At 41.2% G+C, this 24,562-nt stretch overlaps 1 protein-coding gene across 16 annotated transcripts in view; it reads left to right on the top strand.

Moving 5' to 3' along the window:
- SRPK2 (SRSF protein kinase 2) overlaps positions 1-24,562 on the top strand; it is a 317,158-nt gene continuing 292,596 nt past the window's right edge. For 3 of the 16 annotated variants that reach the window (XM_037003577.2, XM_073238991.1, XM_073238989.1), the window contains exons 1-2: positions 4,547-4,688; positions 5,219-5,273. In XM_037003577.2, coding sequence (XP_036859472.1) covers positions 4,562-4,688; positions 5,219-5,273 — 182 coding nt within the window. In that variant the 5' untranslated portion in view covers positions 4,547-4,561. Of the gene's footprint in view, positions 136-4,546; positions 4,689-4,976; positions 5,132-5,218; positions 5,274-24,562 lie in introns of those variants that run through there. The other 13 variants (XM_037003579.2, XM_073238993.1, XM_073238990.1 and 10 more) reach the window with 10 other exon arrangements.

Here is a 24,562-nt window from a genome sequence, read left to right as displayed (position 1 = left end):
AATCAGGGTGGAGGAAGTGAGGCCTGTTTGAAACAGCCATCAAGGACCTGAGGCCTCATGCTAACAGCCCTGTGAGTGAGCCCATCTTGGTAACAGATCGTTCAGCCTTAAGCCTTCAGATGACTGCAGCCCCAGGTGACATCTTGACTTGCCAATTAAACTGCTCCCAAAGTCCTGGCCCACAGAAATCGTGAGATAATAATTGTTTATTGTTTTAACTTGCTAATTTGGGGAGAAACTTATGCAGGAAAAAGATAGATATATATGTCTCTATGTGCATATATATAAGAATAGCTCATATTTATGGAACATTTAGATCCTTGTCTAAGCATTTTATGTGAAATAAGTCATTTAATCCTTACAACAAAGGTATAAGGTAGGTAATATTACTATCTGCATTTTGCCTATCAGGAAACTCAGGCACAGGTAAACCGAGTAGCATGACAAAGGTTACCCAGCTAACTAATGGCAGAAGTAGGATTTGAACTCTGGCAATCTGGCTCTACTACTCCGGACACTAACTTCTGTATTACGTTGCTGTTACAGTGATGCTAGTCCCACTGAGAAACATGCTATTGTGAAATAATGAGACATGTGTAAGCTTTGTAACAGAAAGCATAAACTATAAAAGAACTTTTCTGAAAATGTAAAAGTGCTGGAGAGCCTTTACAAAGAGGCTAGGTTCATTTCTACTGAAGGTCCCAAGACAGATTATAAGATCTCTTATATCTGTTTCCAATTCTATGATGTATGAAATATGCCTTCTAAGATATAACATGATTTTGTAGGTCCATTGGAAATATGGGGGTCCAATTGGATTTGCAACATTCTTTAGTTTTCTCTTATATTTGGTAAAAATTGGAAGAACTGATTATGAATTATACTAGAACAGAATGCATGTTTAACTGTAAGCATGTATGATGAATTTGTCTTGCCATTCTGCTCTGCTACATTGGGGGAAAATTAATATATGCTGCCTTTTTCACTTCTTTTGGACTGCTACAGAGACCAAAATATATCCAATTCTAATACTTCTTAATTATAATATTCATATAATTAATTTGATTTATGCAGCAGTAAACAATGGTAGGATAAAAAAACTCATACACTCATACACTTCTGTTTCTTATATTTTTTTCATTACCTTTAAAATATAATTCTCAATTGTGATGCATTTCAAAGAAAATTTGTATTTCCAAATTGGCAGAGAACAGGTCTGTAATTTATCATTCTTTCTTTAAACATCTAATACATGTAATGTTGTTTCTTGATAATTAGGTTGGTGTATTTTAATTCAGCAAATTCAAAGCAATTCAAAAAAATTCTAGGTGGGCAAATATGGTTCTCTGCTAACTTACAGAAGTAAAAAGAGTGGCAAGATCACCTTCAGGTCTTCCACTGCTACCGTCTCAGTGAGGCCTCTCTTCAGCACTTGCCCAACAGGCTGCTGTTTTTTTGTTTTTTGTTTCTTTCTTTTCATAGGCACTGTTGCTATTGCCATCTAGTAAACAATGTATATTTCATATACTTACTTTATTTTCTGTCTTCTGGCAGTAGAATGTAAGCTCCATGGGAGATTTTTGTGTGCTTTGTCACTATTGTGGACTTGATGCCTAGAATAATGCCTGCTAAGTAACAGGTGTTTGATAAATATTTGTTGAGCAAATGAGTGCATAAGATGCAGCATACAGATTGGGTATGTATCCCAACTAATGTTTGTGATAATTACTTTTTGATACTTAACTTTTTGTATTTGATTATCATATTGACAGAGAAGGATTGGTATTAATAATATTACCATTTTCCAGATGTTGTAATAAAGTAACCCTCCCAAGGTCATACAGAAATTAAGTAGCAGAAATTTATTTCAACATTAAGCTGAATGAAAGAAGCCAGTCACAAAAGGTCACTTATGGTATGAGTGCATTTACTGATCTCTCCACAACAGGCAAGTGTAGCCACAGAAAGGAGATTAGTGGTTACCTCGAGCTTGGGCAAGGGGAGGTTTGGGGCTAATGCTATGGAGTTTCTTTTAGGAGTGACAAAAATGTCTTAAAATTACATTTAGTGGTGTTTGCACAACAATGTGAATATACGAAAGCCCATTGAATTTTGAACTTTAAATGGATGAATTGTATGTATGTGAATTATATATTAGCAGGGCTGTTAAAAATAGTATAAGAAACTGGTTTCAAATTCAATATTTCTTTGGCTTCAAAGCTTCTAATTACCTTCTCAAGGAACCAAGACTGGAGAAATGACTGGTTCTGAGACTCTGTTAGAGAAAAGCACAAGGATTCCTGGAAAAATCTTTGCCAGAAAGTAAAGAGGTGCTCAAAAATGGATTGCTACATGTCCAAAGGATCCTGCAAGTGGAAACTGTCTTCCCTGGTCAATTTGGGACAATTAAGAATCAGAGATCAAAGTGATAGTAATTACTGTCAATATTGATACCAAAAACAAATAACAACCCCAAAACAAACAGAAAACAAAGGAGTGGCAAGAGAAACGAAAGCTCCTTCTTACACAAGAATATCCTCTGATTAACACAGATGGAACAGTGAGAAACCTAGGATTATAATATCATTATTCTACAACCACTATTGTAATTATTGATTCAGGCAAACACCATCAACAGATGCTAACCCAGAGTGAGAGTTTCTTGGGGAAGGAAACTCACACAATCTCACAGCATTACCCCACAGATTTTTTTTTTAATTGAGGTGAAACACATAACAAGGAGTTAATCATTTTTGAGTGCACGAATCAGTGGCTTTAGTACATTTACACTGTTTGCCACCACCACCTCTATCTAGCTCTAAAACATTTTCCTCACTATAAAATAAAACCCTGCACCCATGAAGCAGTTGCTCCTCACTTCTCTCCATTTTGGATGTTTAGTATATATGGAATCATACACTATATGATCTTTTCTGTCTGACTTCTTTCACTTGACATAATGCTTTTGAAGTTCATCCACACTGTAGCATATGTCAGTACTTTATTCCTTTTTATGTCTGAAAAATATTTCATTGTGTGTCTGTACCACAATCTGTTTATCTATTCATGTTGATGGCTATTTGGGTTGTTTCTAACGTTTTGGCTACTGTGATTAGTGCTGCTTCGAACATTTGTATACGTGGATTTGTTTGAGTACCTGTTTTTAATTCTTCTGGATATAGACCTAGGAGTGTAATTGTTGATAATTCTGTTTAGTTTTCTGAGGAACTGTGGGATTGTTTTCCATAGTGATTGCACCATTTTACATCCCCACCAGCAGTGTATGGGGAGTCCAATGTCTCTACATCCTTGTCAAAACTTATTTTCCATGAAAAATTACAACAGTGGAACAAACTGACTTCATAATCCTTCTTGATGTGACCTACAAGACAGACACACCACCATCCGATAGAGTGTACCTGACAAAATTAGTTAATTTGAATCTAATAGGGGACATAGGCAAATGGAGGCACAGTCTAGAAAACAGAATTGGGTTTTTCAAGAAGGTCAGTGTTATAAAAGAAAAAAACAAAACCAGGGAGTACTGTAGACAAAGGAGATTTGAAAGACATGGTAACTAAATGCAAACCATGATCCTTGATTGTATCCTGGATTGGAAAAATAGCTAACAAGGACATTTTGAAAATCTGAATATATGCTACATATATTAGTATTTTATTAACATTAAATTTTTCTTGGATTGATAATGAAATTCTGATTATGTAGGAGAATATCTGTTCTTAGATATTTAAACTAAATTATTTAGAGGTAAAGGGTAAGAATGTCTGCAAAAATCTCAGATGATTCAGCAAAAACAAAACAATTACTCCTCTCCTTCCCCCCAACACACGGGCACGGATGCACACACACGGAGGGAAAGCAAACGTGGTGAAATGTTAAAAAATGGGCGAATATGGGTTAATATGGTGTTCGTTATATTTTTCTCATAACTTTTTTGTAGGTTTGATATTTTTGAAAATAAAATGTTGAAAAACTACAACTTTAAACACTGCTTTCTTTTCTGTTGGTTTTAGCAGCTTTAGAATAAGGTTAGCTACTTTGATCAGTTAAGAATACAGTTGTCTAACCAAAGAGAGTAATGGTCAGATGAATGTCTTTCAAAAATATTGTAATTATTTAAATTATCAAGGGAACACAGCAGTTAATCATTGTGTCCCACCAGCAACTTGTATCACATCTTAGAAAGCATAATATGTGGAAAGGATCTGGAGTCAACTAGGCCTAAATTGGACTCATTGCTGGGTAAACTGTGGGACTCTTTAGGACCAGTTCCTCGTTACGATGGAGAAAATAACTACTTGGTGGGATTGTTGTGTATAATAAATACACGTGTGCTTTTAACTTATGTGCAAAAGCTTCATCCTACTTTCCATGCTGTCTGCATCTTTTCCTTTATTAAACTCAAGCCATTCTGTAGGGTAGGTAAAGGTGAGAGATTAAGGTGACTTTTCCAAGGTCACACAGCAATGAAGGACCCGGGTTTCCCAGCTGTTGGACTTGTGCCCTTTCCACACCCGCCGGAGAGGAGGAAGCAGCGCGCATGGGGATGCAAGGATGTAGAGGAGCAAAGGGGGAGAAGAGGCCGCGCGAAGAGAGGTGGTGTGAGACCCGCGGCGGCGCGGGCCAAGGAAGGGCGCATGGAGAGGCCGGCGGCGCGACCGGCAGGGGTGCGTAGGGTAGAGGCTGCGACTGCGGAGGGAGGGTCGCGCGGGCCCGGTGTCCGGGAGAGGCGGGAGGCCTGGACAGCAGTGGGGGCGCAAGAGGCGGCGGCCCCAGCCGCACTGGGGCGGGAAGGCCGTGGGCGGTGGTCGCGCGGGGGTCACTTCTGCACAGGTGGCTCAGAAGGGCGGGTGCGCTGCAGGGCCGGTCGCGGGGGTCTCGACTCTCCGGCGGTGGGGGCGGGGCGGGGGCGGGGCCGACCGGGGGCGGATCTCGCCGGGTCCCCCGGGAGAGCGGCGGCTGCGGCGGCGGCGCAGGCGCGGTTCCCGCCTCCTCCCGGCTGGCGGAGCGAGTGGAGGCTGCAGCCCGGCTCGGCTCGGCTCGGCTCCCGCGTCGCCGCCGCGAAGCCCCCCGCCCCGCTTCCGCCGCGTCGGGATGAGCTCCCGAAAAGGTGAGTGGCCCGCGGCGGCAGTCCCTCCCCGCCACGCGGCCCCGGGGAAGGCCGGCCCGACCGTTAATGTGTCTTCTCCTTCCCCAGTGCTGGCCATTCAGGCCCGAAAGCGGAGGCCGAAAAGAGAGAAACATCCGAAAAAGTGAGTCCACGCTGCGCTGGCCCCCGGGCTCCCGCCCCCTCCCGGCCGGGGGCAGCCCGCGACCGCGCAGGGGAAAGTTGCTCGTATTCCCGGGACCGGCGGGCGGGTGGGCGGGCTGCTCCCCGGGGACGCCGGCGCTCTCCTCCCGCGCGCCCCGCGGGCGGCCCGGGGGGAGGGGCGCGGGCGAGCCTGCGGCCGGCCCGCCGGGCACCCCGAGTCCCGTGGGCCCGTCGCCGAGGCCGTCGGGGGCGGGCGGGGAGGCGCCGGCGTGCACACCCCTCCTGCGCGCTCAGCTGGCCGGGGGGTCGCGGGCCCTTCCGGGGAGGGGCGCTGACCGCCGACTCCCGGGCTTCCCCGCGCCAAGTGTGGGCGTGAGGCTGCTGTGTCGCTCGCACCTGGGCACCGGGCGGAGAGGACGAGGAGCCGAGTGTGCGGGACTGTGTGTGAGTGAGTATGAGTGTCGTCTCTTCTTCTTCCCGGTCCGCCCCGCGGCCTCTGCTAAAAACCCGAGCTGGTTGTCCAGCAGTTTGCCCCGGGCGTGTTCCTGGCGCGAGTTCAGCGCCGAGACCTGTGCGTTTCGGTGCTCGGGTTTTTATTCGAAACTTTCTGCCCGGGCGGAGCGTCCCTCGGCGCGCGGCCGCGGTGGGCGTGTGCGCGGGCGTCCCTGGCTCCGCTCCCCGGGCGCTGCTGGTGCTGGCGACGTGGGGACTACGGGGGCGATACTGAAACGTGCGTGCCACTGGCCGCGGACCGGAGCGGGAGCAGTTCCTGGGGAGCTGCTCCCGTCCCGCAGAGCGCCGCCGCAACTTTCCTGATCCTTCTTTCTTCATTTCTAAACATGACCCAGCGTTCAACATCTTTATTCCTTCCGCTAGCTTTGTGGCTTCGCTCTTCCTTTTGAGCAAAAGACACTTCGTGGTATTTAGGTACTGTGTGGAATGATAGTCCACGATCATCTTTAAATAAAATCACGAAGCATTTGGGTTGGTCCGTTTCCTTTCGGGGCCTATCCTGCAGCATTCCTAGGCTGTCTTCCTTTCTGTCTGCTTTGGTCTTTGCTTAGCGAATTTCACTCATTAGTGGCATCTATGAAAACTGCCTATTTAAGCCATTACTAATGGGATGGAATGTCATGACAGGACTTTGGTTCATTCAAAACGGAATATAACTTGACAGCATTTTCAGGATTTCACAAAATGTGGTAGCGACACAATCTTAATTTTCGAGTGAGAGAAAAGTACTTATTAAAGACTTGAGGCAACTCGTGGGTAAACGTTGGGTATTGGAGTCTTACAACATTAAAATGGAATGGATATTTGGTAGATGTATAGTTATAGATGCTCTAAAAAATTAATGCTTTCAAGTCAGCCAGAACCTTAAATTTGGGATTTCCTTTGGTGAACAATGAAAGTTAGCTCACAAGTAAGGAGAACTGTAATGTTTAGGGTCCTGAGTATTGGGTTTTAATCACAACTTTTCAGTTTCGAAGCACTAATTTTCACATAGCCCATTATGTTAAGAAACATAAAAAGGAGTTGAAAAAAGCACGCTCCCAGTTTGGAGGATGGCTGTGTGTGCGCGTATACTTACATATATATATGCATACATATATGTGTATTTTGTATATACATGCATACATACATGCATTTTAGTTCAGTTCAACTATATATACATGTATATATAAAATACACATATAGAATTAACATACATATATAAAACTAACAAATTTTAGTTAAGTCATTGTGTGTTTCATATTTTCATATTTTAATGTCCAAGAGCCTTTGTTGTGCTGCAGATTTATGTGGTATGTTTATAAAGAATTAATGTAAATCCAAAATATTCAACTTTACTCTCACAGAGTAATCAGTCAATTTCTTCTGTTCTCTGTTGTGTTTATGTGATAAAATTTGAGGGACAAATCCCCAGCCAATGACTCAATGAGCTGGTCAGTCTGCAGGGTAATTAGGAAGAACAGACCAGTCCAATTACTTAAGTGTTTGATTGAGACAGTCATTTTTCATTTAATTCTTTGAATCAAGGCATTATTTTAAAGAAATGCTTGATAGGATTTATTTATTCATGTATTCGACAAGTACTTGCATGCCTTTCCTAGGAGCTGGTGAAAGAGCTTTGAACAAGACAAAGCTCCTCATGAAGCTTAGGTTCTATAGGAGTGTGGTGAGAACCTCAATGGGGATGGCAGAGATGACAATTTCAGAGAGTGCTAAGGTGTAGGGAGAGAATTTCAGATGGGGTTCCATTAAGTAATAAAGATAGATGACATTTGAACCCTGCCAGTCGTATCCCGTTACATGCGTTTACCCTTTGTTAAAACCCTGTGAGGTAGACATTGTTACTGTCTTCACTGAGCAGGAAACAGGGACACAGCATAAGTATCACGTCCAGCTGTTAAGTTGAATCTAGGCAGCCTAGGACCAGAGTTCCCACACTCAGCTCTCTGAAGAGGTGACATTTGAACAGAGGCCGAAATGAAGGGGAGGAGATGGGAGATTGGCAAAGGCCCTGGGGAGGAATGGGCTAGGAATGTTGGAGGAACCCAAAGGTCAGGGCAGCTGGAGTGCTACTGAAGAGGATGGTGAGGTGGGGAGGATCGGAGTGGGTAGGGTCTTACCCCATAGGCCATTGGGAGGCTTACGCATGGGAATGACAGGATCTGATTCCTGTTTTAGAAAGTACTGGCTGCCAGTGTGGAGAATGCATTGTGGTGGGCAGGGGAGAAACTGGAAGCTGACCTTCTACAGTATGTGGAAACCATGGTGACCTGGCTCAGTGTGCAAGGAGTGGTGCTGGAGGGAAGCATGGTAGAGGGGACTTCAGGATACTGGTAATCTTGGAAAATTCCTGATTTTACAGGCAGCTCTGATGGGTTAAGTCATACAGTTAGTCTAGTTTGGGCCAGGAATCAGGTCTCTTGATGCCCAGTGTTTTTGCTTTTTTGATTAATTCTCCAGAGGAGAAAAGAGTAATCGGTGTAATTTTAAACTCTATTAATACAATGTCCATCCCACAAACTTGAATTATGTGACTACCTAGGTTTGGCTTGATGTAATATGATCTGCCTTTGTCATTACCACTTGTATATATGCAAGCTGGCTCTTCATTCATTTTAGTTCGGTACAGTTCTGTGAGCTTTTATGATCTGAGCCAGGTCCTACAGGCTACATTTTCATTTAAAACCCTGTGAGGTAGACATTGTTACCATCACCATTTCTAGAACATTTGGGTGGTTTCTAGTTTTTGATTAATACAAATAAAGCCTCTGAACTGGAATTTGTAGTTGTCAGGAATATGATTAAGATTTGTCTTCTTAGCTGAGTCAAGATTTTAATCTCATTAGACTGTTCTAGTGAGTTTAGTTTGCTAATTATTAATTGTGTTTCTTTGTGAGTGAAAGGCAGCAGCGAAGGACTATAGCGTTATACAATCAGGAGTTTTAAGAACTAAGTCCCATAGCTTGGGTTAGATTTTTGCTTTGGAGCATGTATGAAAATTTCTAAGGGTCCTTTTTACTTAGTAATTTTTTCCCCACAGGTAACATTTTTATTGAGACATCATTCACATAACATACATCTTTTCAAGTATATAATTTGCTAGTTTTTAGTATATTCACAAAGTTATACACCATTACTGTCTTATTCCAGAACATTTTCTTCACCCCAAAAAGGAAACCCCATACTTGTTTAGCAGTTACTCCCCATTCTCCCCTGCCCTCAGCAACCACTAGTTTTTCTGTCTTTATGAATTTACCTGTTACGGATATTTCTTAGAAATGTTATCATGCAATATGTGGTCTTGAGTCTGTTTTTCTTTCACTTACCATAATGTGTTTAAGGTTCATCCATGTTGTAGCCAAATGTTTCACTGTGTTGATACATCATGTTATTTATCCATTCATCCATTGATGGACATTTGGGTTCTTTTCACTTTTGACTATAAATTACTTTTTAACTCTTTCTTTAATTAAAACTTTATTTTGAAATAATGTGACTCATAAGAAATTGCCAAAATAGTAAATGTTCCCAGTGTACCCTTCATCCAGCTTGCCCCAGTGGTGATTTGTACATAATAACTGCAGAACATTGTCAAAGCAGAAAATTGACATGGCACAATACAGTTAACTCATGTGGGATTTCACCAATTTTTACATGGATTCTGTGTGTGTTTCTACCAAATGTTACCATTCTGTTGGTTAGCGTAATCATCATCACAGTTAGGACAGAGAACTGTTTGATCACAACAAAAATCCTCCTCTTGTTGTCCTTTAATAATCATTCCATCCTCTAACCCTAGCCCCTGGCAAGCACCGATCTGTTCCCTATCACAGTAATTTAGCCACTTTGAGAATGTTATATAAATGCAATTGTGCAATATACAACCTTTTGAGATTCACTTTTTCATTCAGCATAGTGCCCTTGAGACTCATCCATGTTATTGGGCATGTTGGTAGCTCATTTTTATTGCTGAGTAGTAGTTCATAGTGTGCATATACCACTGCTTGTTTATTCATTCACCTGTTGAAGAACATTTGGGTGATGTCTAGTTTTTGATTCATACAAATAAAGCCTCTGAACATACAAGTACAGGTTTTTATGTGACTATGCTTCTATTTCTGTAGGAACTACCTAAGAGTATGGTTGCTGGAGGACTTAGGTTTGTATTTTGACTTTCCATCAACTTAACGACTTGATCTCTTGATGTTTGTCTGTCTGTCTCTCTTTTTTTTTTTTTTTGCCTCTGCACCACGATATCTGTGGTCTGTGTGTACTCCTGGTGACCCTTCTAATATCCAGGAAGGTTCCTCAAGCTTCTTCCCCATTTGTACTCTGCCACCTGGTGGTAACCACTTTGCTGATAGCTGTCATGAATTTGAACTCGGTGTAAAGGAACCACAGAATACACTCTTGTGGCCAGCCTTTCATCAGCACCACACCTAGGAGGCTTGTCTGTGTTCTTGCAGGTACCGCATTGCCAGTAGTTCATGTTTACTGCTTGCAGCGTCCCAGCAAATGGGATACTATGGTTACGTGTTCTGCTGGAATATGTTTTTCTTCATTGTTTGGTCATTATGCATAAAGCAACTGTAAACATTCTTATACATGTTCTTTTCTGGACATTTGAACTCATTCCTCTTGTGGATTTGCCCCAGGAGTGGAATTGCTAGGTTATAGAATAGGTGTAGGCTTAGTGTTAGTAGTAATTGCAGAAATATATATTTTTTAGCAGTTTTATGCAATAGGTTTGATTGATCCACTTAATGTATGGCAGCTCCAGTTACTCCACATCTTTGCCACATTTGAGAATGTCATTCTTTTTACTTTTAGCTCTTCTGGGTATGTGTTGCTACCTTATTGTGGTTTTAATTTGCACTTCTCTGAGTGATGGTATTGAGTATCTTGTATGTTTACTGGTCACTTGAATTTATTATTTTGTGAGTGCCTGGTTTGTCTTTTGCCCATTAAAAAAAAATACTGGGTTGTAATGTCTTTTTTCTTATGGAAAATTGAGATATAATGTACATACCATATGATTAAAATGTATAAATCAATAATTTTTAGTAGATTCACAAAACTGTGCCAAGCTGGGGGGGTGGAGCCAGGATGGCGGCATGAGTAGAGCAGTGGAAATCTCCTCCCAAAAACACATAGAGCTATGAAAATATAACAAAGAAAAATCTTCCTAAAATAGAGACCACAGGACACAGGACAACATCCAGACCACATCCACACCTGCAAGAACCCAGCGCCTTGCGAAGGGGGTAAGATACAAGCTCCGGCCCGGCGGGACCCGAGCGCCCCTCCCCCCGGCTCCCGGCGGGTGGAGAGAAACCGGAGCGGTTTTTTGTTTTTTTTTTTTTTTGGTGAGCGCTTTTTGGAAGCCTTAGAGGGACGGGCCCATGTTGCAGGGGAGGCAGGGTGGCGGGACCGGTGAGCAGGTGCCTGGGAACGGCGCCGGAAGACAAAGAATATCCCGCGTTTCTCCCTGCGAGACCGGCGGGCGGGTGCCTGAGACCGGTGCCTGAGGACGGAGGAGGTCGCGCGTTTTTTCCCTTTTTTTTTTTTCTCTTTTTGGCGAGAGCTTTTTGGAAGCCTTGAAGGGACGGGGACCCCAGTGCTAGGGAGGCAGGGTGGCGGGACTGGTGAGCGGGTGCCTGGGACCGGCACCTGAGGACAGAAGAAATCGCGTGTTTTTCCCCTTTTTTTCTCTCTTTTTGGCGAGTGTTTTTTGGAAGCCTTGAAGGGACAGGGACCCCGGTGCTAGGGAGGCAGGGCGGCGGGACTGGTGAGCGGGTGCCTGGGACCAGTGCCTGAGGACAAAGAATATTGAGCGTTCCTTCCCTGTGGGACCGGTGGGTGGGTGCTTTTTGGAAGCCTTGAAAGGACAGGGACCCTGGTGCTACGGAGACAGGGCAGCAGGACCAGTGAGCGGGTGCCTGGGACCGGCACCTGAGGACAAAAAAAAAAAAAAAAAAATCGCTTGTTTTTTCCTTTTTTTATCCTTTCTTCCTGTTCCCTCTCTCACTGTTGCTGTTGTTGTTTTGGTCTGGAGAGTGCTTTTTGGAAGTCTTAAAGGGGCAGGACAGGTCACTTAGACCAGAGGCAGGGAATCTGGGGATCTCTGGGCACTCTAACCCCCTGGGCAGCAGGGAGCACAAAGGCCCCTTACAGAGATAAATAGCCTCCTGGCCGCTCCCCCTCCAACGGGGCTCCACCATTTTGGAGGAACAGCCCCAGGCAGGCCAAGCCCATAGCAACAGCGGAGATAAACCCCAAAGCAACTGGGCAGGAAGCAGAAGCCCTGTCTGTGCACAGCTGCCCAGCACAAGCAACTAGAGGTCGCTATTCTCCCAGGAAAAGGCTACAAACCAACAAGAAGGGAAGCTCTTCCAGCGGTCACTTGTACCAGCTCTGCAAACTATCTCTATCACCATGAAAAGACAAAACTACAGGCAGACAAAGATCACAGAGACAACACCTGAGAAGGAGATGGACCTAACTAGTCCTCCTGAAAAAGAATTCAAAATAAAAATCATGAAAATGCTCACAGAGATGCAGAGAAAAATGCAAGAGCAATGGGATGAGATGCAGAGAAAAATGCAAGAGCAGTGGGCTGAGATGCAGAGAAAAATGCAAGAGCAGTGGGATGAAGTCCGGAAGGAGATCACAGATGTCAGGAAAGAGATAACAGAAGTGAAACAATCCCTGGAAGGATTTATAAGCAGAATGGATAAGATGCAAGAGGCCATTGAAGGAATAGAAGCCAGAGAACAGGAACGTATAGAAGCTGACATAGAGAGAGAGAAAAGGATCTCCAGGAATGAAACAACACTAAGAGAAATATGTGACCAATACAAAAGGAATAACATTCGTATTATAGGGATACCAGAAGAGGAAGAAAGAGGAAAAGGGATAGAAAGTGTCTTTGAAGAAATAATTGCTGAAAACTTCCCCAAACTGGGGGAGGAAATAATCGAACAGACCATGGAATTACACAGAACCCCCAACAGAAAGGATCCAAGGAGGACAACACCAAGACACATAGTAATTAAAATGGCAAGGATCAAGGACAAGGAAAGAGTTTTAAAGGCAGCTAGAGAGAAAAAGGTCACCTATAAAGGAAAACCCATCAGGCTAACATCAGACTTCTCGACAGAAACCCTACAGGCCAGAAGAGAATGGCATGATATACTTAATGCAATGAAACAGAAGGGCCTTGAACCAAGGATACTGTATCCAGCACGACTATCATTTAAATATGATGGAGGGATTAAACAATTCCCAGACATGCAAAAGCTGAGGGAATTTGCATTCCACAAACCACCTCTACAGGGCATCTTACAGGGACTGCTCTAGATGCGAACACTCATAAAAAGAGCACAGAACAAAACACACAACATATGAAGAAGGGAGGAGGAGGAATAAGAAGGGAGGGAAGAAAGAATCTATCTCCAGACAGTGCATATAACAGCTCAATAAGCGAGCTAAGGTAGGCAGTAAGATACTAAAGAGGCTAACCTTGAACCTTTGGTAACCACGAATCTAAAGTCTGCAATGGCAATAAGTACATATCTCTCAATAGTCACCCTAAATGTAAATGGACTTAATGCACCAATCAAAAGACACAAAGTAATAGAATGGATAAAAAAGCAAGACCCATCTATATGCTGCTTACAAGAAACTCACCTTAAACCCAAAGATAAGCATAGACTAAAAGTCAAGGGATGGAAAAACATATTTCAGGCAAACAACAGTGAGAAGAAAGCAGGGGTTGCAGTACTAATATCAGACAAAATAGACTTCAAAACAAAGAAAGTAACAAGAGATAAAGAAGGCCACTACATAATGATAAAGGGCTCAGTCCAACAAGAGGATATAACCATTCTAAATATATATGCACCCAATACAGGAGCACCAGCATATGTGAAGCAAATACTAACAGAACTAAAGAGGGAAATAGACTGCAATGCATTCATTGTAGGAGACTTCAACACACCACTCACCCCAAAGGATAGATCCACCGGGCAGAAAATAAGTAAAGACACACAGGCACTGAACAACACACTAGAACAGATGGACCTAATAGACATGTATAGAACTCTACATCCAAAAGCAACAGGATATACATTCTTCTCAAGTGCACATGGAACATTCTCCAGAATAGACCACATACTAGCTCACAAAAAGAGCCTCAGTAAATTCCAAAATATTGAAATTCTACCAACCAATTTTTCAGACCACAAAGGTATGAAAGTAGAAATAAATTCTACAAAGAAAACAAAAAGGCTCACAAACACATGGAGGCTTAACAACATGCTACTAAATAATCAATGGATCAATGAACAAATCAAAATAGAGATCAAGGAATATATAGAAACAAATGACAACAACAACACTAAGCCCCAACTTCTGTGGGATGCAGCGAAAGCAGTCTTAAGAGGAAAGTATATAGCAATCCAGGCACACTTGAAGAAGGAAGAACAATCCCAAATGAATAGTCTAACATCACAATTATTAAAACTGGAAAAAGAAGAACAAAGGAGGCCTGAAGTCAGCAGAAGGAGGGACATAATAAAGATCAGAGAAGAAATAAACAAAATTGAGAAGAATAAAACAATAGCAAAAATCAATGAAAGCAAGAGCTGGTTCTTTGAGAAAATAAACAAAATAGATAAGCCTCTAGCCCAACTTATTAAGAGAAAAAGAGAGTCAACACAAATCAACATAATCAGAAATGAGAATGGAAAAATCACGACAGACTCCACAGAAATACAAAGAATTATTAAAGACTACTATGAAAACCTATATGCCAACAAGCTGGAAAACCTAGAAGAAATGGACAACTTCCTAGAAAAATACAACCTCCCAAGACTGACCAAGGAAGAAACACAAAAGTTAAACAAACCAATTACGAGCAAAGAAATTGAAACAGTAATCAAAAAACTACCCAAGAACAAAACCCCGGGGCCAGACGGATTTACCTCGGAATTTTATCAGACACACAGAGAAGACATAATACCCATTCTCCTTAAAGTGTTCCACAAAATAGAAGAAGAGGGAATACTCCCAAACTCATTCTATGAAGCCATCATCACCCTAATACCAAAACCAGGAAAAGACCCCACCAAAAAAGAAAATTACAGACCAATATCCCTGATGAATGTAGATGCAAAAATACTCAATAAAATATTGGCAAACAGAATTCAACAGTATATCAAAAGGATCATACACCATGACCAAGTGGGGTTCATCCCAGGGATGCAAGGATGGTACAACATTCGAAAATCCATCAACATCATCCACCACATCAACAAAAAGAAAGACAAAAACCACATGATCATCTCCATAGATGCTGAAAAAGCACTTGACAAAATTCAACATCCATTCATGATAAAAACTCTCAGCAAAATGGGAATAGAGGGCAAGTACCTCAACATAATAAAGGCCATATATGATAAACCCACAGCCAGCATTATACTGAACAGCGAGAAGCTGAAAGCATTTCCACTGAGATCGGGAACCAGACAGGGATGCCCACTCTCCCCACTGTTATTTAACATAGTACTGGAGGTCCTAGCCACGGCAATCAGACAAAACAAAGAAATACAAGGAATCCAGATTGGTAAAGAAGAAGTTAAACTGTCACTATTTGCAGATGATATGATACTGTACATAAAAAACCCTAAAGACTCCACTCCAAAACTACTAGAACTGATATCGGAATACAGCAAAGTTGCAGGATACAAAATTAACACACAGAAATCTGTAGCTTTCCTATACACTAACAACGAATCAATAGAAAGAGAAATCAGGAAAACAATTCCATTCACCATTGCATCAAAAAGAATAAAATACCTAGGAATAAACCTAACCAAAGAAGTGAAAGACTTATACTCTGAAAACTACAAGTCACTCTTAAGAGAAATTAAAGGGGACACTAATAAATGGAAACTCATCCCATGCTCATGGCTAGGAAGAATTAATATCGTCAAAATGGCCATCCTGCCCAAAGCAATATACAGATTTGATGCAATCCCTCTCAAGTTACCAGCAACATTCTTCAATGAATTGGAACACATAATTCAAAAATTCATATGGAAACACCAAAGACCCCGAATAGCCAAAGCAATCCTGAAAAAGAAGAATAAAGTAGGGGGGATCTCACTCCCCAACTTCAAGCTCTACTACAAAGCCATAGTAATCAAGACAATTTGGTACTGGTACAAGAACAGAGCCACAGACCAGTGGAACAGATTAGAGACCCCAGAAATTAACCCAAACATATATGGTCAATTAATATTTGATAAAGGAGCCATGGACATACAATGGCAAAATGACAGTCTCTTCAACAGATGGTGCTGGCAAAACTGGACAGCTACATGTAGGAGAATGAAACTGTACCATTGTCTAACCCCATATACAAAGGTAAACTCAAAATGGATCAAAGACCTGAATGTAAGTCATGAAACCATACAACTCTTGGAAAAAAACATAGGCAAAAACCTCTTAGACATAAACATGAGTGATCTCTTCTTGAACATATCTCCCCGGGCAAGGAAAACAACAGCAAAAATGAGCAAGTGGGACTACATTAAGCTGAAAAGCTTCTGTACAGCGAAAGACACCATCAATAGAACAAAAAGGAACCCTACAGTATGGGAGAATATATTTGAAAATGACAGATCCGATAAAGGCTTGACGTCCAGAATATATAAAGAGCTCACACGCCTCAACAAACAAAAAACAAATAACCCAATTAAAAAATGGGCAGAGGAACTGAACAGACAGTTCTCCAAAAAAGAAATACAGATGGCCAAGAGACACATGAAAAGATGCTCCACATCGCTAATTATCAGAGAAATGCAAATTAAAACTACAATGAGGTATCACCTCACACCAGTAAGGATAGCTGCCATCCAAAAGACAAACAACAACAAATGTTGGCGAGGCTGTGGAGAACGGGGAACCCTCCTACACTGCTGGTGGGAATGTAAATTAGTTCAACCATTGTGGAAAGCAGTATGGAGGTGCATCAAAATGCTCAAAACAGACCTACCATTTGACCCAGGAATTCCACTCCTAGGAATTTATCCTAAGAACGCAGCAATCAAGTTTGAGAAAGACAGATGCACTCCTATGTTTATCGCAGCACTATTTACAATAGCCAAGAATTGGAAGCAACCTAAATGTCCATCGGTAGATGAATGGATAAAGAAGATGTGGTACATATACACAATGGAATACTACTCAGCCATAAGTGGAAAAATCCAACCATTTGCAGCAACATGGATGGAGCTGGAGAGTATTATGCTCAGTGAAATAAGCCAAGCGGAGAAAGAGAAATACCAAATGATTTCACTCATCTGAGGAGTATAGGAACAAAGGAAAAACTGAAGGAACAAAACAGCAGCAGAATTACAGAACCCAAAAATGGACTAACAGGTACCAAAGGGAAAGGAACTGGGGAGGATGGGTGGGCAGGGAGGGATAAGGCGGGGGAAGAAGAAGGGGGGTATTAAGATTAGCATGCATGGGGGTGAGGGAGAAAGGGGAGGGTGGGCTGCACAACACAGAGAGGACAAGTAGTGACTCTACAACATTTTGCTAAGCTGATGGACAGTAACCGTAATGTGGTTGTTAGGGGGGACCTGATATAGGGGAGAGCATAGTAAACATAGTATTCTTCAGGTAAGTGTAGATTAAAAATTAAAAAAAAAAAAAAAAAAAGGAAGAAAGAAAGAAAAGGGGGATTACTCCTTAACAGGATAAAACTATTGGTAAATCAAAGATCAACGCATGCTTTAAATATCCTTAATGTTGATCACTTAAAGGGTGTCAGATGATCAGCTATGGAGGTACTCTTTTCTGATAATATTCCTTTCTCTTAATTTAAAAAAAAAAAAAAAAGCAGTTACTGTGTGCTGACCTCCAATGAGTTCTGCACAGTGGTATAGAGGGCATGTCAAAGTGTGGGCAAAGGGTCTGTTTGTTTCTACGCAGAAGATCAAGGCCTAGCTTGGATACCCAGAAAATGAACTAAGATACGATACGAGGAGGAGCTTCCGGCATCAGCACTCTCTGGAGGACTTGTGCCGGGGGATGATCATCAAAAAGCCTCCACAGGGATCCGGACGATGCTGCGGTTGTGGCTGCATCCAGCCCACCGTCTCCTGGACTTGCCATAAGAATGAGGAGGGATATGTCTAGGATGGAATGTGCATACAGTGAGACAACAAATTTGACCGGATCTGTACTGTTGGAACTCAACCAGGAGTTGGGAGGGGTGCAAGTTGTAGCACCCCAAAATCTCATGACTATAGACTATCTATGGTTAAAAGAACATATGGGATGTGAACAGATGCCAGAAATGGGCTGCTTTAATTTGTCTGATGGTTCAAGTACAGTTGGACAATATCCATCATATCATAGATAAATTTTCACAAATGCCTAGGGTGCCTAAATGGTTTTCTTGGCTTCACTGGAGATGGATGGTAATTATAGATTTGCTTTGTTTATGTCACTGTATTCCAATTATGTTAATATGTGTGTGCAAATTAGTTAGTAGTTTAAAACCTATACATACTTAAGGTACTCTACAAGAAGATATGTCAAAGAAATAATCAATCCTCCCAAGTTTCCTTCATATGCTACATCTATAGCTTTTCTTCTTCCTTCCTAATTACAACCCTTAAATAGAATTCGTGCCTCATATCGAATTTACCGAGTATCATAATTCCTCCAGGTGGTAAAGATACCTCGAGACAAGTGCTGGGCATAGAAGCCACAGGGCATAAATCTGCAAAGAAGTAAAAAGCTAACCTTTGCAAACAATATGGCTTCTCTCTCACTTACCAACTTTACATTTCCCTGTATGGCCCCGGAAGATGACTGGTTAGCCAGAGACGGGTAAGATTCCTCAAGGGAGGAACAACCTAAGACAGGCACAGTCGCAGGGGGGCCATCAGGTGAGAATTTGGGGATCAACAGAGGTGAGGCTCAGAACCTCACCCCCCCTGCTTTGAGAGAAATCTTCTGCATCCGTGGATGTCTTGCTGCCCTTGTCTAGCCTGGATTAATACTTAGTCCATAGGCACACACCTGATCATCTGATCATCTACATTTGCCTTCTTACAGCACTAAACTATGTTTTCTACCTTTATCTTGCATCTACCTACCACTTCAGCATTTTATTAAAAGTAAAAATAATAATAATAATAGGAGAAATGTGGGATCAACATATAAATCAAGTACAAAAATCAAACGAATATTCATATTTGACCTGATTGTTTATAGGTCATATTGCATGATCAAAACCGAAAGTTTCTGTGATGACTGCCCTTGTACTGTTCACCATGTAAGAATTTATTCACTATGTAAGAATTCGTTCACCATGTAAGAACTTGTTCGTTATGCTTCAGAAGATTGGAGACTGACGAGAATTAGGCTTGAGATGGATTAATGATTGTACATTGAGCGTTGACCCCCCTATACTGAATTTTATTGTTGTTAACAACCATTTGATCAATAAATATGAGAGATGCCCTCTCAAAAAAAAAAGAAAAAAAAAACATTATTAATTAAAAAAAAAAAACAAAACTGTGCCAAGCTGTATCTTGAAGAGCCAATAATAATTTGCCAAGTGGGTGAGAGGGGCACAGTGACAGCCTTGCAGGCAGAAGCAGCACTGCAGGTGATATAAACATGTGGAAGTGTAGAATGACATGCTTGTATTCCTGGAATGTCGACCAGGTAGGTGAGGCTGGGGTGCAGGGTGTTGTGAGCAGTGAGTGGAGCTTGTTGCTCTGAGGACGTTGACAGGGGTCTGGGGAGCTCTTAAAAGGCATAGATTGAGAGTTGTAGAAAGATTACTCTAGCAACTGTGTGGAGAATGTCCTAGAGGCTAGGAGATCCATTAAGAGGCTTCAGGAGACTGATGGGTATTAAGGGAGTAGATCACTAAATTTAGTATCCAATTTAATGGGGAGGGAGTGTCTAGGTTAAATCCCAGGTTTCTGAACTAGCTCAATTTTGTGGGTGGTGGTGCCATTCCTGAAAATAGGGAATACAGAGCAGCTTTGGGAAAAGCTGATGACAGCCTTCACTAGGCTGTTAGAGGTTCTCGGCTCTGGTTAGATGTTAAATTGTCAGTTTTCGGGAATAGCTGTTGGTGGCAACTGCCTGAAAGTGTTGAATGTGAAGAGACAGTCACGGGCAGTGTTGGTAAAGGAGAAGCCAGAGAGATGGAAGCAGGAGAAAGTTCCGTCATAGAAACCAAGGGAATAAAGCATTTCAAGAAGGGAATGGCCAACAGAGTCACAGTCTGCAAAAAAGTTCAATGGAGATGAGCCCTAATCTTGGCCTTTGATTTTGGCCATTGGGATGTCATTGGCCGCCGGAGCTGGAGCAGTCTCAGCACGGGGTTCTCGGGCAGCAGTGAACATGGCAGCTCCATGAGTGAATGCGATGACAGCATAGTCTTTTTCTTTATAAAAGACTACTGGTTGAATAAGCTTTCTTTGTGTAAAGGAGAAAAGGTAGGGAGAGGGCGTGGTTCTTGAGAAGTCTCCCCCTCCCCCCCACAAAAGTAAGCAGGTGGCAATAAACTAGAACAGAGAGTTTGAAAATAGTGACAAAAAGGGGTTATTTGGAGCAAAAGCCCTGAGTTGACAGGAAGGGATGGGATCAGAGCACAGGTTTGCTTTGGGCAGAAGGGGGCTGACTACTTCTTGTGAGACAGAAGGCTGTAGGTCACTTGTTATTAAACATGCTCCCCGCACCTTGTTGGAATGTTACGTGACACATGATATATGACCATACTTTCTTTGGAAAATCCAAAAAACTCAAATGCAAAACATCTGACCCCAAGGATTGTGACCTGTGCTAAGTATGCAGCAAAGGCTGGCTGTGGTTATTAGGGTTTTGTTGCTGTCTTAACTTTTTAAATAAATGATCTATCCCTTTCCAGGCTCTCTCACATTTCCACATACACTTGACTATTGAGTGTGTTGCCCTCTCTGTTCCTGCTCTAGTTACATGTTGTTTTAACTGCTGTAGTTTTGAATACATTTTAGTTTTTGGTAGTGTAAGGGGTCTCCACAACCCCCATACACACCTTGTTAACTGTAGTTTTTCAGAATTTTTTTGGCTGTTCTTGAGTTATTTATAAGGATCCTATTTCCAAGTCTATCTCCTAGTCTTTTTTTTTTGCCACTTGATTTGAGATAATACTGCCTTTTCAGATTAATTTAGGGAGACCTGACAAGTATTGAATTGGAAACATTTCAAAAAATTACTTTTTCCCTTCATTTTAGAGATATATACCATATCTGGAAACTGTAGAAATTAAAACAAAATGACTCATATTGTCACTATCCAGCAAGATACATGCAGATAGAACATTGTTAATATTTTGATACATTTCTTTCTAGTCTTTTTTAAAATCCCAGTGTTTTTATTTGCTTCACCACCTCATATATGACTTTGTATCCTGCGTTCCTTATTTAACATTTTGTCATAGCATTTTTAATGTCCTTGAGAACTTTTCATAACCAATTATTAATGACTATGTAACATTGTAAGTAATTATTTAATTTGCTTATATTTCTCTGTTGCTAGATAAATGTTTCCTGTTTTCAGGCATTATAATATTTTTGTCTGCATTTCAGATTTTTTTAGACTATCTGGAATCTTCAAAATGGAAATATTGAGTCAAAGAGTTTTTAAGCCTCCCAAATTTTGGAAAGCTCTATTAAAGAAGAGTCAACAGGACTAGACCTAGCTAATTATGGGACTTGAAGAGGAAAAGTAGTAAAAAATGACAGAATTTTAAGTTTGACTGAAAATGTTACACTTAATGAAAATAATAAAGTTGGGAGAAGTTGTTTGGAGATGTTAAACAGATTTTCATTTAGGCACACTGAATTTAAATTGACAGATATCCAAAATGAGGTACTTTATAGGCGTTGTAGGCAGGTGGAGACTGGGACTTAACGGTACTCAATTGAGTATGATAGGACAGCAGGGCCTTTTACTGAAGGGAAGATGTTGGAGAGAAAGGCCTGGGGTCTGAAACTTAGAAAATGTGTATTGGCAAAATAAAGGAAATGAAGCTAAAGAAGACCAGTTTAAAGAGGATGAGTAACTGAAACAGAGATGTCCAAGGCAAATGAGATTTGAGAAAATTTCATTGGATTTGCTAATTCATCATTCAAGGCCTTCACATTTCAGGAGTTAGTTTTTTCTCCCTTTTTAAAAAAAATCTTGACAACTTATAAAGAATTTACCTATCAGTGTCTCATCATTTGTGTTGATGACTAAAGATTAAAGAGATCTTTTTTTTGTCTTGCTCTGTTTGTGTTAGAGGTCTAATAGGACAGCCATCTTTTTGACACCAAATCTTGTATTTCTCAAAAAAAGAAAAATAGTTACTACCTGCAGTTGCCAGGTTTTTAAGCTTAGAACCTGCTTTGCTTCCAGGAACATCATCAGCCAAGGTTACAGATAATACAGTGTAATGTTGCATCTGGGTGGTGGTAGACTAATTCCTGTGGATGGTTACTAACCAGAGACCTTTCTCTCTCTACTTTGTTTTGGTGGGGGTGATTTATTTTGTTGTGTGTGGCTCTTAAGGGAACATTTCAGATTGAGTTTGCACTGTGAGAGACCTTATATACCTGAATATATTGACAGCCATGACTATAAATCCCCTAACTACCTAATGAGAAGAAAAAATTTATACGAGTATATAAATTTTAGAGATATGGATGGAATAGTCAAATGTTTATGATATTTAATTTTTAAGTTAATTACAATACATTTAAATTCACAAATAAATTTTCATTAATTTAGAAATCTCTTTTCCACTTATGTTTCGTGAAACAATTTTATTCAGACATTTCACATTGGCAACAGTACAGGGAGGAGACTAACATGATAAAAGGAAGGGGTGATCCCAGTAGTAGTTTCTTAAATTTATATTTTATGTTTTAATCATGTTAAGGGAGAGGCCCAGAGGGAAACATTTGATATCCCTTATTTTATGAAGTAAACGTATTTTAGGCAAGACTGAGAAACTGTTTTTTGCAAAGGGAATTCTAGTTTCCTGTTAGGTTATATTAAAAAATCAAAATGTTTTCCCATGAAAGGATTTATTATTGACTGCATTGGGAACTTAGGCTACAAAAGGATCCAGGTGGATGTCAGGCCTGAACCATAGTGTTGCTTTTGCATAGGAAGGGCTTTGCAGCACTGCTGATCTCAGAGCTGCCCTTCTCTGCACTTTGCTCTTATATTTTCCACAAGACCAGAGAAATGCCTCTTCAAATAGAGATTCTTAACTCTATAACCCAAAGTTTTAAACATTTTGAAAATAAGCTCATTCTTTGTTTTCGGTACAGAGGCAGTCTTACATTTCACTATGAAAAAGCAAATACAGGTTGCACTTGCCTTAATTTTAAGCTGAGTATACTTGACGTTGAGCTATATGAAATAGGCTTTTTTCCCCTTAAATGTCAAATTTCATCAAATTTCATGTGGCTCATCTAATACAAACAATAGCTAATAAAGCAGCTAACATTTATTAAGTACTTTGTGGGGCATACAACTAAGTGCGTCATATTAATTTATCATGTTTAATTCTTACAACAACCTTAAATTGGGCTTTTGCAATTTTTAGCTGTCCAGAATCCATTTCTCCTACTGGAAACAGGCCTCGATTTTTGTACAGGGAGCACATCTCATCATCTGTCCTCTATTTTTGCTTTGAGTCTTTTGGGTCCCTTGCCTGAGTGTGGCCTGTTTTCTGTTAGTGCTTTCCACTCATGGGCCCTGTTAGCACACCCAGAGCTGATCCCGGGGTGTTTGCTTTTTCATGTTGGCTTGACTGTGAGTGGAAGTGAAATGGAATTACTGAAGCCATTTTGTCACTAGGCAGATCCATAAAATGAACTGTGAACATAGCCTAGCCTGGTGGGGGAGAGAAACTCAGCCCTGTTGATGATATTTCACCAACCTGACTGTCTGAAGCGAAGGCTCTCTGCTGGATTTTCAGTTACTTGTTTAGGCTAGATTGCACTGAATTTTCTGTTAAAGCTGAATGAGCAGCATTTTAGTTGCCAGGTGGAAGCAACCCAAATGTCTGTCAACTGATGAATGGATTAAACAAAATGTAGTAGTATATATCTGCACAGTGGACTATTATTCATCAATAAAGAGAATGTAGTACATACTCCATCTGTGCCTTGAAAACATGCCAAATGAAAGAAGCCAGTCTAAATGACCACATTTTATATTATTCCATTTATAACAAAATTTTTAGGATATCCATAGAGATTGAAAGTACAATAGTGGTTGCCTAAGACGGAGGGGAGAAATGGGGTGCGATCGTTGATATTTATGAGTTTCTTTTTGAGGTGATGAAAATATTCTAAAATTGATTGTGTGATAGTTGCACAACTCTGAATATATTAAAAGGCACTGAATTATATACTTTAAATGGATGAATTATATGATCTGTGAATTATATCTGAATAAAGCTGCTGTTAAAAAATTAAACTACAAGGATTCTAACACATTACACTATTCTCATTTCACACATGAGGAACTGAGGCACAGAAATGTTAAGCAGCAGGCCCCTTGTTGAGAGCTGGTAGGTTGTAGAGCTGGGGTTCAGACTCCTGTCTCACTGTCAAGTCCAAACCGAACAGCTGTGTTGTGTTGTGTTTTTCAAAGATAAGACTCATCCTTATGGAAGTTTGCCTTTGAGAGTTCCTTAAC

Source organism: Manis javanica, chromosome 6, assembly GCF_040802235.1.
Source record: "Manis javanica isolate MJ-LG chromosome 6, MJ_LKY, whole genome shotgun sequence".
NCBI lineage: Eukaryota > Metazoa > Chordata > Mammalia > Pholidota > Manidae > Manis > Manis javanica.
This window is presented reverse-complemented; position numbering and strand designations above follow the sequence as displayed.